The 15,463-nt window shown below is 36.9% G+C and overlaps 1 protein-coding gene across 8 annotated transcripts in view; it reads left to right on the forward strand.

Annotated features, from left to right (window-relative positions):
* Positions 1–15,463, forward strand: part of grik4 (glutamate receptor, ionotropic, kainate 4) — a 353,167-nt gene that overhangs the window by 226,542 nt on the left and 111,162 nt on the right. For all 8 annotated transcript variants that reach the window (XM_081614530.1, XM_017308264.2, XM_008425649.3 and 5 more), the window contains 2 exons: positions 8,891–9,069; positions 14,094–14,147. In XM_081614530.1, coding sequence (XP_081470656.1) covers positions 8,891–9,069; positions 14,094–14,147 — 233 coding nt within the window. The remainder of the gene's footprint in view (positions 1–8,890; positions 9,070–14,093; positions 14,148–15,463) is intronic.

Below are 15,463 nucleotides of genomic sequence, written 5' to 3' on the forward strand. Positions count from 1 at the left end.
ATAAATATGTATTGATATTACTAAATAATTGATTAAATAAATTATGAACGGCTGTGTGCTTTGTAATATGCTCATCATATATCAATATCAGAATATTCCATTCATATTCTATTGTTATAGCCACTAAGCTTATTTAAATATGCTGAACTATTTATTAAAAACATACTTAAAAAATACAATTGTTTATAAATGTAGCTTTGATAGATGTTTGAATATGGTTTCCAGTAACAAAAAAGTGTGTTATGATCGATTAAATGCGCTGATACGTCATTGTGGCTGCTAAACACATAAGCTGAGTGGAGCGGTGGACCGCTCCAAGATGGCCGCCCTAAATCTCGTCAGCGACAATGGGCGAGAGCGGTCCATGAGGCGTCTATCCTTATATTATGTCTATGTATCTACCTACCAACCTGATAATCACGTTGTCTGCAGGTCATTTAGCACCACGTTCTCCACGAACATGCTGTGCTCGAACGGAGAAGGGTGACCATCGTCCGGCCACGCCCCGGCCCAGTTGCGGAAGGCTCTCCTCGCAGACCGGAATCTGACTGTTTTGTTGACATTTGTTGACAACAAAGTGGCTTTAGATATTCATCCGAGGTGCTTCGACTAGGGTTACCAAGGGACCAGCCTCTATACATTTAAAGCCGGGGGGTCGGGGGAGAGACTGCGGCGGCAGCGGGTCGGTTGGTCTGTGTTACCCAGAAAACAGTTGGGCACAATATCGCAAGACCAACACCGTGAGTGAAACAATGACTGGGGCAGCCTACTATATAAAGCACTTTGGGACCACTTCTTTATTATTACACATCCACATTCGTAGAGTATGGAACAAATCGCGTCCCGTATAGGTATAGGTTCAATACGGGACGGGTGGCAACCCAAACTGAAACGTCTATTCTATGCGCCTTATATATGAAAAAAGTTTTAAAATAGGCCATTCAGTGAAGGTGCGCCTTATAATCCGCCTTATAGTGCGGAAAATACGGTAGTAAAATAAATATATGTCAGGAAAAATCCTAAACAATACAGTTCCTTGAATTATTCAAAAGCATATTCTGAAGGTGCAAAAACACATCATGTTGAGACAGGGGAGGCAGCCAATACAGAAACCAACTTAAGTAACAAAAAGCACATTTGTTCAAATGAAAAACTGTGCAACATCTACAGTTTGGAAACTTTCAAGCTAAAACATCAATGTCAGAAATGTCTGCGCTTTATTATATATTATTCACCTGTCAAGCATTTCACATTAACTGTTAAAAATCTAAACGCAAACTTGAATTGTGGCATCACTGCCGTTTATATTACGCTTTACTTTCAGCCCCAAGTTTGATGTATGAAAAAACATACAGACCCACTAATGACGAAAAGACAGTATTTTTGCCAGATGAGATGCTGAACTACTACACCAAAATCACATTACATTGCTTCAAACTGTTGAGTTAGAAAGAATTATGAATTCCATAAATCTGCTCTGAATGGAAGCTCTGAATGGAAGCAGCAGCCAAAGAAGTGCAATTAAGTATGTTCTTTAGACATAAGGGGGCCTCAATTTGAAAAGTTTGAGAGCATGTGAGGTAACATGTACCTTTAACCCAGTGCTTTTCAATTCCGGTCCTCAGGCCCCCCTGCCCTGCATGTTTTAGGTGTTTCCCTTCTACCACACACTTGGATTGAATCTGTGGGTGATTAACAGGTTTCTGCAGTCCTTGATGGTCATGCAATCATTTGAATCAGCTGTTCTGGAATAGAGGCACATCTAAAACATGCAGAGCAGGGGGGCGTGAGGACTGGAATTGAGAAGCACTGCTTTAACCGATGCATCTTATTGATGCAGAGGTTGTTTGAGAATCCCATACATGAATCCTGTGTGATAAAGTGATGAAAACATTTCAGCTCTCACCTGATGTAAATGTTAATGTTACATTTTTGTGGTTATTTTTGGATTAGTTTGGCAAGGACTTTACTCTGACTTACATTTCACATTTTGACTGTTCACCTTGTCTGCTGTACTTTTAAATGGCCATAACGGTTTTCCAGAGTCATAAAACTTTAGAGCTCGAGGCTACGTGATGATTCAACATAATGTACAGCTGTCAAAAGGGCTTTTAGGTCTTTGTTAACACATCTCCCGTGACTGTGCTTTATTATATATTATTCACCTGCACCTGTCAAGGAAATCACAGTCACCTGCCGCCTAGAACTCCCATGTTAAATCTTTTACGTTGCCCGTGCCTCGGTGATGCAGCAGTATTTACTTAGGGGCGGCGGAGGGGTGGTCTGTGTGTGCAGGCGTCCTGCAGTGACAGCAAGAGAAAGATGAATAAGTGGCTGGCTCGGTTGAATGTCAGGCCTCACCTTTATCTGTGTGTCTCAGAGAGAGTCGAGGCCAAGTGCCGCCCATGCCAATGAGGAAGTTTGGCGTCACTAACACACATAAGACGCACAAAGCCTTGCTCTTCTCTTCTCGCCAGAACCATCTGTTATATTATGCATTCTCTGGGGGTGAAGGCGTCGCTTTAATCAGCCACCCATAGCTCTTGAACATATCTGACAGTAGGAAGACTTAAAGAATAACTTTATGTCTACCCTGATGGTTTTAATGGAGGTTCCTTGTCGTAGCTGCTGCGGATTAACGTCACTGTCTGATGTTGTAATATACAAACACAATTTGGTTTCAGTTTCTAAAAATGACAAGCTACGAACGTCATAATTCTTGCGGCGGTTTAAGGCGAAATACAGAATTAAACAAATTAAACTAATTTACAAGAAAATTTGCACACAAAAATAAAGATGACATGTTTAAGAACCTATTTAGACAGATTGCATAAAAGTTGATTTGGGGGTTTTAGTTGCACCTTAAGTATCTCCCATCCCACTGACAAAAATTCATCACATCCCATTAAACGCCAACCCATTTTGTCAGTGTCTTATGTAAATAGCAAGCTAGTTTTCTCTAACACTTAATCTGGAAAATCTGATTAGCTCAGATTTAGTTATTCATACATATCAATATTAACATGGCAAATGCCTGAGCTGCTGGAGTCAAGTGTGAGGCATGCATAGCAGCGAGGGGTTGATTTGGCTTCACAGGAATTGGGAAAAGTAGTTTGTGAGAAATAAATAACTGCATTGTGCAAACGTTCCTCCCCCTTGTGTTTTACCTTTTGATAATGAGCTGTGGCATCTGTTTTCGATGTTGTCTGACTCAAATGAATGGAGTAACACTATTTTTAGTGTGAACCGCAGATCAACCTTCTGTCTTATTGTTTAGCTCTGTTTTCTGCTGCTTCCATTCAGAGCAGATTTATGGAATTCATAATTCTTTCTAACTCAATAGTTTGCAGCAATGTAATGTGATTTTGGTGTAGTAGTTCAGCATCTTATCTGGCAAAAATACAGTCTCCTTTATTTTCAAGTGATATAAGATATCTCCATTCCAGTAGCTAAACAGTCACAAATAGGCATGAGTTGATATGTGTTACGATTTTCAGGTATCGACACAGATATTTAAAGGAACGATGCACAACATAGTGTAATCAAAGGGAGGAAAACCCATTTCATTTTTGGGGGGGAACAATAAACAGGGAGATTTCTTAAGTGTCACTGATTTAATCTCTGCTACAACACCTTTACAAAAAATTATGGATCTAAATAAAAGCAAGTTTTAATGAGTAACCCCACTTATTGAAATCCCTCACAAACATTGATTTATTGTAATGTCTCAGAGTTTCTTTGGAAAAATATTCAGATTTTTTTTGTGGTTTTAAGGGCTGTACGTTGAAGATAAGAAATAAAGACATACTTTCTTTTTCTGCTGTCTGCTGCTCTGCTTTATCTCTCGCCTCCCACAAAAAAAAAAAACGTTTAAAAAAAAATATATATCACATTCAGATGGAAAATAAGCTAAATGGCAGAGTTAAATTAAAAATAGATTTAAAAAAATTACTGATTACTTGGTAACTTAATGTCAATCATACAAAAAAAACAAATCTAAGCATTTTCTAGCTGAAATAGTTCAGTAACTGGAACTTTCAAAATGTGCAATTAGATTTTGTTGCTACGTGTTTATGATATTCTGTAAACATATAAAATAGTAAAGCATTAAGGGAAGAATTGAGAAAACTACAAGAACACATTGAGGTCAGACAGTAAAGAAAGAATAGAAAACGGCTAACTGAGTAAGCTGAGTTTGATTACAACTGTTGGCAACAATTATGCAAAAAGTGTATGATTGGGGCTTGGACACAACAGCTGAGATCAGATGAAGCCATTTTTCATATTTATAGTGGCTTTAATAACAGCAGTAGTTCAGGGACAGCAGCAGATATTGCTCTCATATCTGAGGATAAAACAGCTGCAATATTTCTCCAGTAAACAGGTAGTCTAAAGAAAAGTACAAACCACTTTCAAATTCCTTACAGTCCTGACCTTGACTTCATCACAGATAAAAATTAAATTCCAAAAGTGGTTTTGTGACCTTATTCTTAACATTTACGTATAAGTCTGCCAAAGAAGTTGAGAACTATTTCTTCTGTAGTACAGCCCAAAAAAATAGTCTAAGGCAAGAAGAATACGAAGACACGTACAGACGTACAGTCTTTGAAATGTTGTGTTAACATATTGGCTTTCTTTAAACAAACCACATGCAATTCAGTTTTTATTGTTATTATTATTATTTCTTTAATGTGTCTGCAAAAAGACCTTTCTCATAAATGTTTCCTCTATCTACAGGCATAAGGTTCATTCATTTGATTAACAATTGGTTTTATTTTGCAGGAAACGCATCTTACAAGAATCCAGCACGCTGCATGTTCTTTCTTCTCAGTGTCTCTGTTATTGTGCGTGTACCTTACAGGCTGAGCTGTCTGGCATTCTGAAACCATCTAATGTCACAAACTCGATGCGAAATGGTATTTGATGGCCTGTAAAACAGTAGTCAATGGATGCAGGAGGCAGACCAGGAAGGCGGCGTAAAAAGAGGCTATTTCAAGCTCATCAAAGTGATTCAGTGTAATACAACAGCGGAAGCTGAATTGACAGCTTCCAGACACAGACAGGAAAGCCAACAGCAGCTGGGACTGATGTCTCAGGAGTAATCACATACAGGTTATATAAAAACAAACACACATACACTGATGTACTGCCACACAGACAGGCCATAAGACATTCAGACTGGGACATAATTATAGACTCTCTTAGACATGATGTCGGTAGCTGAGAAGCACAGCAGTCAATGTTAATTTATTGGAGAAGATGAAGGAACCGAGTTTGATAACTTGAAATAGCCTCAGCAAAATTGGTCTCCCCGTGACGGATAAATTGCTCTGCTGTCATCATGGCAAAAATCACAATAAATATCTGTTGACGCCAAAGTGTAGAGGCAGGTAACGGTGGTAATGCAAACAGTTTTCTATAAAGTCGTGTCCTTTCAGCGACTTTTCTGTATCAATATCGGGAAACTTTGCATGAATGTGATGAAATCTGCCAAATTGTCAAGGTGAGACTTGTGAAGCTGTCGCGTATGCTGTGCTTTACTGCTCTTCAGATGGCTTCTTTAATCATAAAACGCAGCATACATTTCTTGAAAGCAGGGTGTTGTCATTGTTGGATGTTTTAATGATGTAAACACGGAGGACGGGTGTGAAGAGACAGTTTTCAGATCAGAGCCTGCAGGTTTAATATGACAACATGTTTGCATCCTTAAATATAAGCAATTAATTTACAAGTGACATTTATACTTCAGCTTTAATGAACACCGATTTAAATGTCAGCTTAAACAGACTAAGTAGTTTCAAATAATATCTGCTTGCTTAGAAATGCGTTCATTATTAAGATGTTTTTGTCAAGCAGTGTATGATTTACATCATCGCAAATTTTAAGATGAATACAATGTGCAGTTCTCAAATCCATCGTTCTGTTGTATAAACCTGCTTATCTTGCCATCAAACATTTGAGATCCCAGTCGTTCATGTCTTTTTTTGGGTTCACATTTTAATTCAGGTTTTTGAACTTCAAGTTAAAGTCACAAACTGATAGCGAGCCATTATCCTCAAAGATTTTCTGGTAGGAAGCAGAATTTATGTATTTTCCAGGGACATAGTGCCATTTTATAGCACAGTGAACTATCTACGTCACCTTTAGTTGTTATGAAAATGCTGATAAATACTGTATACATAAATATATAAATTGGCCATTGACACATTTAAGAAGCTCTTTCCAACACATTAAGATTCTGAGGAAACATAAAAGCTCTTGACCATCACACTGCCGATACGTTTCTCCCTATGATGCTCTTTTTCTGAAATTCTGGGGTTTTGTGAGGCGGACCCTTTGTGAATATGTTTTATTTATTTATTTTTATTTTTTTCCTTTTTAATTTATTCCTTTAGTATGTCAAGTTAGGTTTGCACTGCTTTAGATATTCTTCAACCTATTAATGGATGGTTCCCAAGCAGGAAGTTCCCAAACCAGGAAAGGTTAAACACTATTCCGGAGTTAACCCTTTTTTAAAAATCAAATGCTTTAACTGCAGGTTTGTTTGTTTTTGTTTTTGTAGTTTCAAAGCCTACCGAAGGGCTTTATAACATCTTGAAGAATAATAAAATTTGTCAAAAGCTGTTTCTCAACTGTTGTTGAATTACTTTACAGGGGAGTAAGATGTGTTGCTTTTGGTGATCTTTCAACCTTCTTAGCCTGACTTCAAGACTTCTTGATTCTGCAGGTGTGGAAGTCACCATTCTTATAAAGATTCTGTGAAAAGCGAAATGACTACTACAACAACAACAACAACAACTTAAAACCTCAGTTTGAATGTACTTAGGTTATCTTAAAATATTATAATTTGTCCGAGGATCATTTGAGGATGATCCTCAAAAGAAACAAAAGCCGAAGACATTTCAATGTGTGTACACTTGCAGTAAGTAATTTCAACATATTAATATTATTGTTGTAAAAAATTTTTAACTTTCCATATACAACAATGAGGCTGAAAGATATTTTCCATCAGAATTTGATTGAACTTGGTTAGCATTGCTTAATTTGCATAGAGGTTCCCCCTGTTTGTGAGTCTCATCACACCTGTGCATCATGTCCTCTGTGCTTGGCACCAGAATACAAAACAGATGGGAAGAGCAAATTTCAAGGTCAGGTAAATACCAACAGTGCAACCACTAATCTGGCCCTGACAGCCTTGTTCAGTTTGTATTTTTCCCATAGCATACCTTAAAAATGTGTCTATTCTCATTTATGAAAAAATTAACTAATTACATCACAGGAACTGCTAGTGTAAGACTGACTGCCAGGACTGTTTTAGTTAGACTTGCTTTAATTGGGACACATTCACTTACCTTATCCGGGTAATGAGTTCACCACAGTTTTTTGAGACTTGTGTTATGTCGCCTTTGATTCACCCCAACTTAATGTCCAGAATTTATTTTAGTGCAGATGCAGACTTTTGACAAAGCAGACAATTTTTGACATTGTCCATAAGTAGGGTCCTGTGATTTCCACGTTGTGCAAAACAGTCAATTAAATAATCTGATCATTATGTGCACAATATAGAAGCACGGACATGCGCAGAGTTATAAAATTCCCCAAAAACACAGGAAAAAGTTGTACTTCTGTCTGTGCTGGACATAAACAAACGCAGAAGAGTGCTCATTCAGTGTTTTTGTACAAAAAAAAAAAAATCTTTGAAAAAATTATTTCACACAACTCTGTATGTGTAGATTAGATTTTGTTTAAAACTCTTTTGGGTTTGCATGATTTTGTAAATTATGATAATTGAATGCAAATTTGGCATTTTTAATGGACTTTTAATGCAACTTTTTGAGCAACTTTGCATTAAAAGTGTACCGAATGACACTTCATGACAACTGTCATAAACATTCATAAAGACTTCTTTATGTTCATGGCAGATGTTATGTCATGTTTATGACAGTGTGATGTCAGTCTTATGCACACCCCTTCAAATAAAGTGTTACCCTCTTTTGTCTTTCGCCATCATAAAACTCTGTTTTGTATCTCAAACGTGAGAAATATTTGTTGTTTATCTTTGGAATAAAAATATAACTTTGGCAGAACAGTCTTAATATAGAGCGTACTTGAAGGCTCAAATATTAAATATCAGGTATACTCAACAAAAGTTGGAAAATTACACAAATGGGCTAGAAATCAGTTAGAAATGTTTTTTATTTTAAAGGCTATGCTTTTCTTTCAGGACTCTATTTCTATGTCATGAAATTGTGATTAGACTCTGATAAAATATTTGCCATTTTCATCTCCATCAACAAATAGAACCGATACAATTTGCAATCAGCCGGCACATCTAGGACAGGCATCACAAGGAGAGTGGTGTGTTGCAGTCAATTGCCAATGGTTGTCAGTTTAAGCAATGAATGAAGATTCACCAAACCCTCCAGGATGCCTTATAACTGGACCGAACAACAGTACCAGCATTTCAGGAAGTTTGATTCTAGTTGTGTTTTAGTTTTGCTTGAGGGATTATCGTCGTGTCGGGCAGTTTGACATCTCGGATGTCGTCTTTGCAACACTGTGCAGGGTGTATTGACATTTATGGGTGCCTTCATGTACCCTTTGTTTCCACCATCGTGTCACTGTGACATCTGTTCGCCCCAGTGAAGATAGTGAAGCAGCAAGGCGCTTAGGCTGACTTTAAACTAGTGAGCTGGAAGAAAAGCTGCCATTGCCAAAGAAGGAAAGCTGGTTGGAGCACGCAGGAGCAGAACGAATGAAAAAGATAATAAATCTGAAACGTAGCGCAGAACAAGACAAAACATAACAGAACAATGTTTGAAATGTTTAAAAATGTGTCGTCTTCTGACATACGATCCTCACATGTGTTTTCTGTATGTTTCATCGACAGGCTTGTTGAACTTGGAGCAGCTGCTCAGACAGTTCCTAATCTCCAAGGAAACCCTGTCAGTGCGCATGTTGGATGATAGCCAGGACCCGACCCCTCTCCTGAAAGAGATCCGTGACGACAAGACGGCCACCATCATAGTGGACGCCAATGCCACCATGTCACATATCATTTTAGAACGGGTAAGTATATGTCGCATAACGTTCATGTTATCTGTGACTCTACTTGCCTGACTTGGCTTTTTACATATATTTCTTACAACATGCAAAGAAATGGCAAGGCGTATGAAAAATCTAACATTTTATTCTGCAACCAAAAAAAGTTACCTGCAACAGACATGTCCTTTTTTTTTAACCAGATAACTTTTTATTTTATCTTTATTTTCAATATCACTCTAAATAAAGTAAATATAATTTTCACCACAAAATTTTATGTTTAGTCTCAGATCACAAGATTGACAGAAAATTAAATGGTTAACCCTCTGGTTGTTTAGTCCCAGAAGGTTAGAAAAATAACTGAGCTGTGCACCAGTGCTGCACAAATCAGCTACAATTAGGAATTATAAATGAGGACATCGACTCAAAGAAATACATTTTTAAACATTCTGTGGGGATTTGTGGACGACTGTGTCATAATAGATCAGGTTTTTCCTCTTTCTAATGTGGAATAGAGCCAGGATTAAAACACATGTAAAGTGAAACAAAATGCTATTTGAGTGAATTTGTTGGTTCCTTTTTCTAAAGGGACATTTTTTACATTAAAATGCAAATGCAGTATGCAAAGCTATAAAGCAAAAGAGCTTTCAGACACTATTAGTTTGTCCACTTCCTGCCTCTGTGTATGAGCGACCTTTTTGTGCTTCTTTACTAATGGAATATATGAGTAGTTACTGTCTCAAAATAATACTAACACCTAGGATTTCACCATGAAGCGAACCCTCTACTTTTTAATGGACACACGGGTTCTGAAGAAGACGTGATCGCGTCGTTCCCCTTTTAAAGAAAAATGCTCCACATTGTTTCCTAAACTCAGTAAATGGATGTCTGTAGAGGCGTTAGCATTAAATGGACAGAAAAGAGGGCCAGAGGGAGAAGATTTTATTCATTTCTTTCATTCAGAAGCTCTGTGCTGGTAGCAGCAGGTGTCCATACCGTCATGTCTCCTTTACGTTTTTGTCTCTGCTCCTTCTGTTTGGAGTTTACTTCATTTTACACACAATATATATTCATGTTATTTCCTCAAAATTTCACTTTGTATTCTGATGTATGTTTTTTTTTACCCACAGTGCCTTTAAAAGTATGTGAACCATTCAAACCTTTGGGCTGAAAGTAAACATAATCCAACATGTATTTATTATTATCTTTCCCTTACACAGGAACGGGTCGTGGAGTAGTGACACAAACAACCTGGTTCTTTTTATCAGCTCTTTACTCCAAACTGTAGGAAAACGAATTCCTCTGTTGTCCTATAATGGGGACATTTCAATGCAACAGCAGTGAAGTGCTAAACAATCAAAGTAAGTCAGTTCCTACAAAGATAAGAATATGCAATATGTAAGGCAGAATAAAGAACAACATACTGTACAGTAAGGGCAAAAATTCAACATAAATACTGTATAGTTATAAAAACCACTGAGTAGGTAAAAAATTTACAAAATGTGTATGTTGGCATTCAAAAGACCATTCAAAATAAGTCAATAAGTTAGAATAAAAATTGTGCAACAGCGGAGATGTTATTCAGCAAAGATGTGCAAATACCAGAATATATGGAAACACTTCTGAGTTTGTGATGGTTATGGCATCTGACAGCTTCTGGGAGGAAGGAGCTACAATAACTCTCCTTAGTGCACACAGGATGCAGCGCTCTGTCGCTAAAGGAGCTCAGTGAGAGCTCTTCTTTGTTTTATATTCTCTTTGCTTGCACTGCAGCTATTGTTGTTTTTTATATTTTAAAATGATATTTATTTGGTGGATAAATACAATACAAAGAAAGAGGTGGAGGTTATGAGTGCTTGCTCATTGTTCACTTTTTTGTTTTTAATCACATTTCATGTGTTTACAATTAGTTTGTTGCCTTAATTGTTATATTTAATGGTGCAAAAGAGGATTTTTGTTTCTGAAAAAAGAAAATCAAGTCAACGTTTTTATTCCTCCACTATGTTATCTTTTTCTTTTATTTATGTTTTTTTATGACAAATAGCTCTAAAATGTTATTTCTATGCTCTACACTTCTAGTAAAGAACTACATGGGTATTTGACATTTATATTTGAAATGTTATATTTAATGAAAACATATACATATCCAGCGCCTCGGGAAATCCCAAGAAACAGCCGCTCTAGTGTATATTAAGTCTTGTTTTATTCACAGACGACTCCATGACAAAGGCTCACTAGACAGAAGCTCACAGCCTTATTGGAAATGGAACGAAAGCTGAAAACTTCTAAAAATATATATAAACCAGACAAAAGCTCACTGCTGTTTGCACACCTTCCCAGTCATAGCTGTTGACAGTCAGTGCTGAGCGTTGGAGTTATTGCATACTCTAAATGAACAGCCTTTCTCTAATACCCCCTTGTAGCTCATCAAGTTTGGGGACGATTCCTCTGTAGCTTTGAGGGCTGTTCTTTCAGAGATCTGATTTGTAATGTGCCAACATTCAAATGGCCAAAACGCCTCTATTTTTTTGTTTTTTTTGTTTGACATCATTAGAAAGCTTAGAATCCACACTTTCAGAATCTGTCAATAACTCAAAATGCCCCCTGGGGAGACTTGTTCCTGGTTTTCTCTAGAAACTGCATCACTGTGATGTTATCTGTACTGGTTTCCTCACCTGTAGGATGTCATATCCCTAAGGCATGTTGGAAAAGCAAACATATTCTTGAAGTGATAATAGTGAACTAGTAAAGCAGATATACTCTGTGCCAATCTGCTTTATCAGTTGATTTGGTGGACAAGCTGATTCCGAGTCCATTGGGATTGTTTTCAAACTACTGAATATATCATATTTTATGCTGCTGTAAAATTATTACAAAATCCGAAAGTTTACCTTGTTTTGTTTGGGGAAACATACGGTGAGTCACAGCTGATCCGGACATTGATACAGCTGGCAGGCTCAACCAATATGACTCTACATAAAAGCACAGATGTTTGTTTCAGCTGAATAAACGAAGGCCTTTATAGCTGTTTATATTGTAATAAATTGCATGTAGGTGAACTCCATTTCTAAATTGGTAACTCTTGAAGTCTGTTGGTTTTACAAAATTTTTACTTGGGGGAAGTAAATCAAATCAAATCAAATCAAATTTTATTTGTATAGCACATTTCAGCAGCAAGACATTTCAAAGTGCTTTACATAATTAAAATAAAAACAGAAATAAACAGTGAGAAAGAGAAAGATTTAAAAAAAAAAACATTACATCATTAAAACGTCGAAAAGAAAGAAAAAGAAATTAAAAACATTAAAGACATAAAAACATGGAAGACATCAAAACCCGCACTCTAACCCTAATTTAGCCATAAACAACTCTAAACAGGTGGGTTTTAAGTTGAGATTTAAAAGCACCCAGTGTTTCAGCTGTTTTACAGTTTTCTGGAAGTTTGTTCCAAATCTGTGGTGCATAGAAACTGAATGCTGCTTCTCCTCGTCTGGTTCTGGTAGTAGATTATTATCCCTGAAACTACGTGTTCATGTTCTGTGAACTTTATAATTTTGCAGCACTTTTGTGTTGGTCCATCACAAAAGTCCTAAATATAAACATCAACATGTGTGCTTGTAGTTTGACTGCATACGCTACTCTCACTGCTCTTTATATGATATTTTTAAGAGGCAATCCTGCAGCAGATTGCTTTGAAGTCCAATCTGTGGTTTAGCTCAGAGATGCCAAACATGTCAAAAAGTGAATGACTACAAATCTGCCAGTCTCTGACAGTCCTTAGGGTTTGTCCTAAATGAAAAGCAGGAAGCATTATTTAAAGGCAGTAAATGGGTTTCATTTTTCATCCTGTGATTGTTTTGTTTATGTTCTGCTCTCTCTATGAAATCCGTGCAGCAACCATACATCATGACATGAACCCTGCTGTATGTTGTTAAAAGTGGTAGTCACCCAAAGAAAATGTGTCGCGCATTGTTATATATAATTTTCTGCATCAGAAAGAAAACGGTTTTTCATCCTACAGCTTTGCTTTTTTTGTGTGAAACTAAAGGGTAAATGCCAACCAATAATTGTCAGAAAGCTGTAATTAGTGGACGTAGTTTAATGGACGTTGTTTTAAAATGACGGTGCTCGCTGTTTAAGGATACGGTGAGTTTATCTGGAGTTCTGTCACAAACAATTTATTTGCTGCTTTCCTGTAATATTTAGTAGCGTTATACTTCTTAGAAATTTATTTTCTGAGCTTCTTTTTTACACCTCATCTGAATTCATAACTGAGTCTTGTTAAGAGCACACGTTCAGGAACATTCTTAGACATTAATAATTCTTCACTGACACAAAATCCTCAAATCATTTTCATGTTTGAGATGCTCATTATGCAAGTTTTGAACATGAACATATCAAAACATTCTGATTTAAAAAGGAAATATTCAAGGATAAGCTTCAAATGTGGCACATCTGAGTCGGGCATTAGGCTTTTTTTTCTTCTTTTTTTTATTTAAGCCCTTTGTACCTACAAATGCAGTTTAAATTTATGGATTTAAGATTACCTGTCTGTCTAGCTGGATTAAACTAAAGTCGCCATCTTAATGAATTTCTGTTCAGATCATGTGTTTTAAGAAAATAATCTTCATAAAGTTCACCCTGCCCTTCGCAGCTGCTCCTCGCCGACTTTGATTTAATCAGACTGTGTGACAGCGTCGAGCAGCATACCAATGGAGCTCAGAAATTAATTGCTCCATCGAGAGGTTTCGTTAGATGATGATGCGTCGGTGCTTATCAAGATGTGGATTTGATCTGCATGCTCAGATGAAGCTCCAGTTACATGACTCAGTGACCTCTCAACTTTTTTCCTCCCTCCTTATTTTTCCCTCAGAGCCTTATGTTTTGTTCTTCTCCGCCCATTTGTGTGTCTGACTTTGAACTTCACACAGTTTATTTATTTATTTTTTCTGCCAAAGACGCTCCTTAGTTTTGTTCTGGTCTTTATAGATGGTTAATTTTTCTCACTTTTTACTCCTCTCCCTTTGCCCTTCTTGTCATTTTCCCTGCAGGCATCAGAGTTGGGGATGTTATCTGTCTACTACACTTACATCTTCACCTCCCTGGTAAGAAAATGCATTGACATGTTGGCAAATATAATACAAATTTCACACCTAAAGGAGCACATCAATAATCTAACGCTGCACTCATGTAATGCATTACAACAGAAAACTTTAATTGGTACTCTACTTTGAATTAATGCTTCATTAGGAAGAGCTCATATAGAGGACTGATGGCACGGATTCATTATTTCAGAGTTAAATGGTTGATTTTCTACCTCATTTTGTTGGACAGCGTATTAGAGACTTGCTGTAGCGACCACCGTGGCTCCAGTCATTGGAGAGCATTTTAGCACCAAATAAATAAATAAATAAGTGGCGGGACTTGATTAAGTTTTTAATTGAGTTAATAGTAGTCTGCAATAGATGATTTCAATTAATCACATTTTAGTGGTAAGCTATATATCAACAAAATAAGCAAAATTTTCAATTCAAAACCATTTTTGCTACTATTTGGTTATTCAACCATCAGATTGTTGCAATGTGCTTTTACACCCATTCAATTTTCAAGCGTTTTAGAAACCCCTGAAAACTGAGGTAGCTTCTTTTTAAAAAAAAATACTTTCTTAGAAATGAGGCATGTGGACGTTGACACGACCGTTGGAGACGTCTGTGCTCGCTACATGTTTCACATTGAGATGTTGTTTTAGACTTCTGGCTCCTTTGTACACAACTTGCTCATAAAAGTGGGTGAATTTCAAGACGTCAAATTGCATCGTCACATTTCTTATGTTTATGTGTAGAGCGTTTTTCTATCTTCTGTAGGTTACACTTGATTGTGCTATGAAGCAGCACAATTCTGAAATATACATAATGCCACTCCTTTAAAATAAATTATTTAAAAATATGTTTTTTTGCTGCTAGTACTTCTGGTGCTGCTGCTGCTAACACTTTATTTAAGAATACAAGAGTTAACTAAACTCACTGGATAAATGAATGATTTTTTACTGTTCTCTTTCTTGTTGATTGTGATCTTTTTATGAATGCTTATTGGTAAAGTAGAGGTTTTGTTTGCATGATTGAATGAACATTTCTTTCTAAACCAAAGTATTTCAGAGTCTTAGCAGCTCTGTTCACATCATCTATTCTAGTTGTAAACCTATTAGGACATTTTGTCCGAGTTCTTCATTTGGGCTTCTTGAAGTTGTCTTGGTTTTTCGGAAACTTTGGCGAGATCTTAGTGGGATGATCTACTCTGGGTAATAATCTTTTGACAATCAAGCCTGTGTTTCTCACAGCTCTGCTGCCTTTTGCCCTGATATATACCAACCCATTTATAGTATGTAGTGTATTCCATCCGGTGACTGAGCTCTGTTTCTTGA

Source organism: Poecilia reticulata, chromosome 13 (genome assembly GCF_904066995.2).
Source record: "Poecilia reticulata chromosome 13, P_reticulata-male-v2, whole genome shotgun sequence".
Taxonomy (NCBI): domain Eukaryota; kingdom Metazoa; phylum Chordata; class Actinopteri; order Cyprinodontiformes; family Poeciliidae; genus Poecilia; species Poecilia reticulata.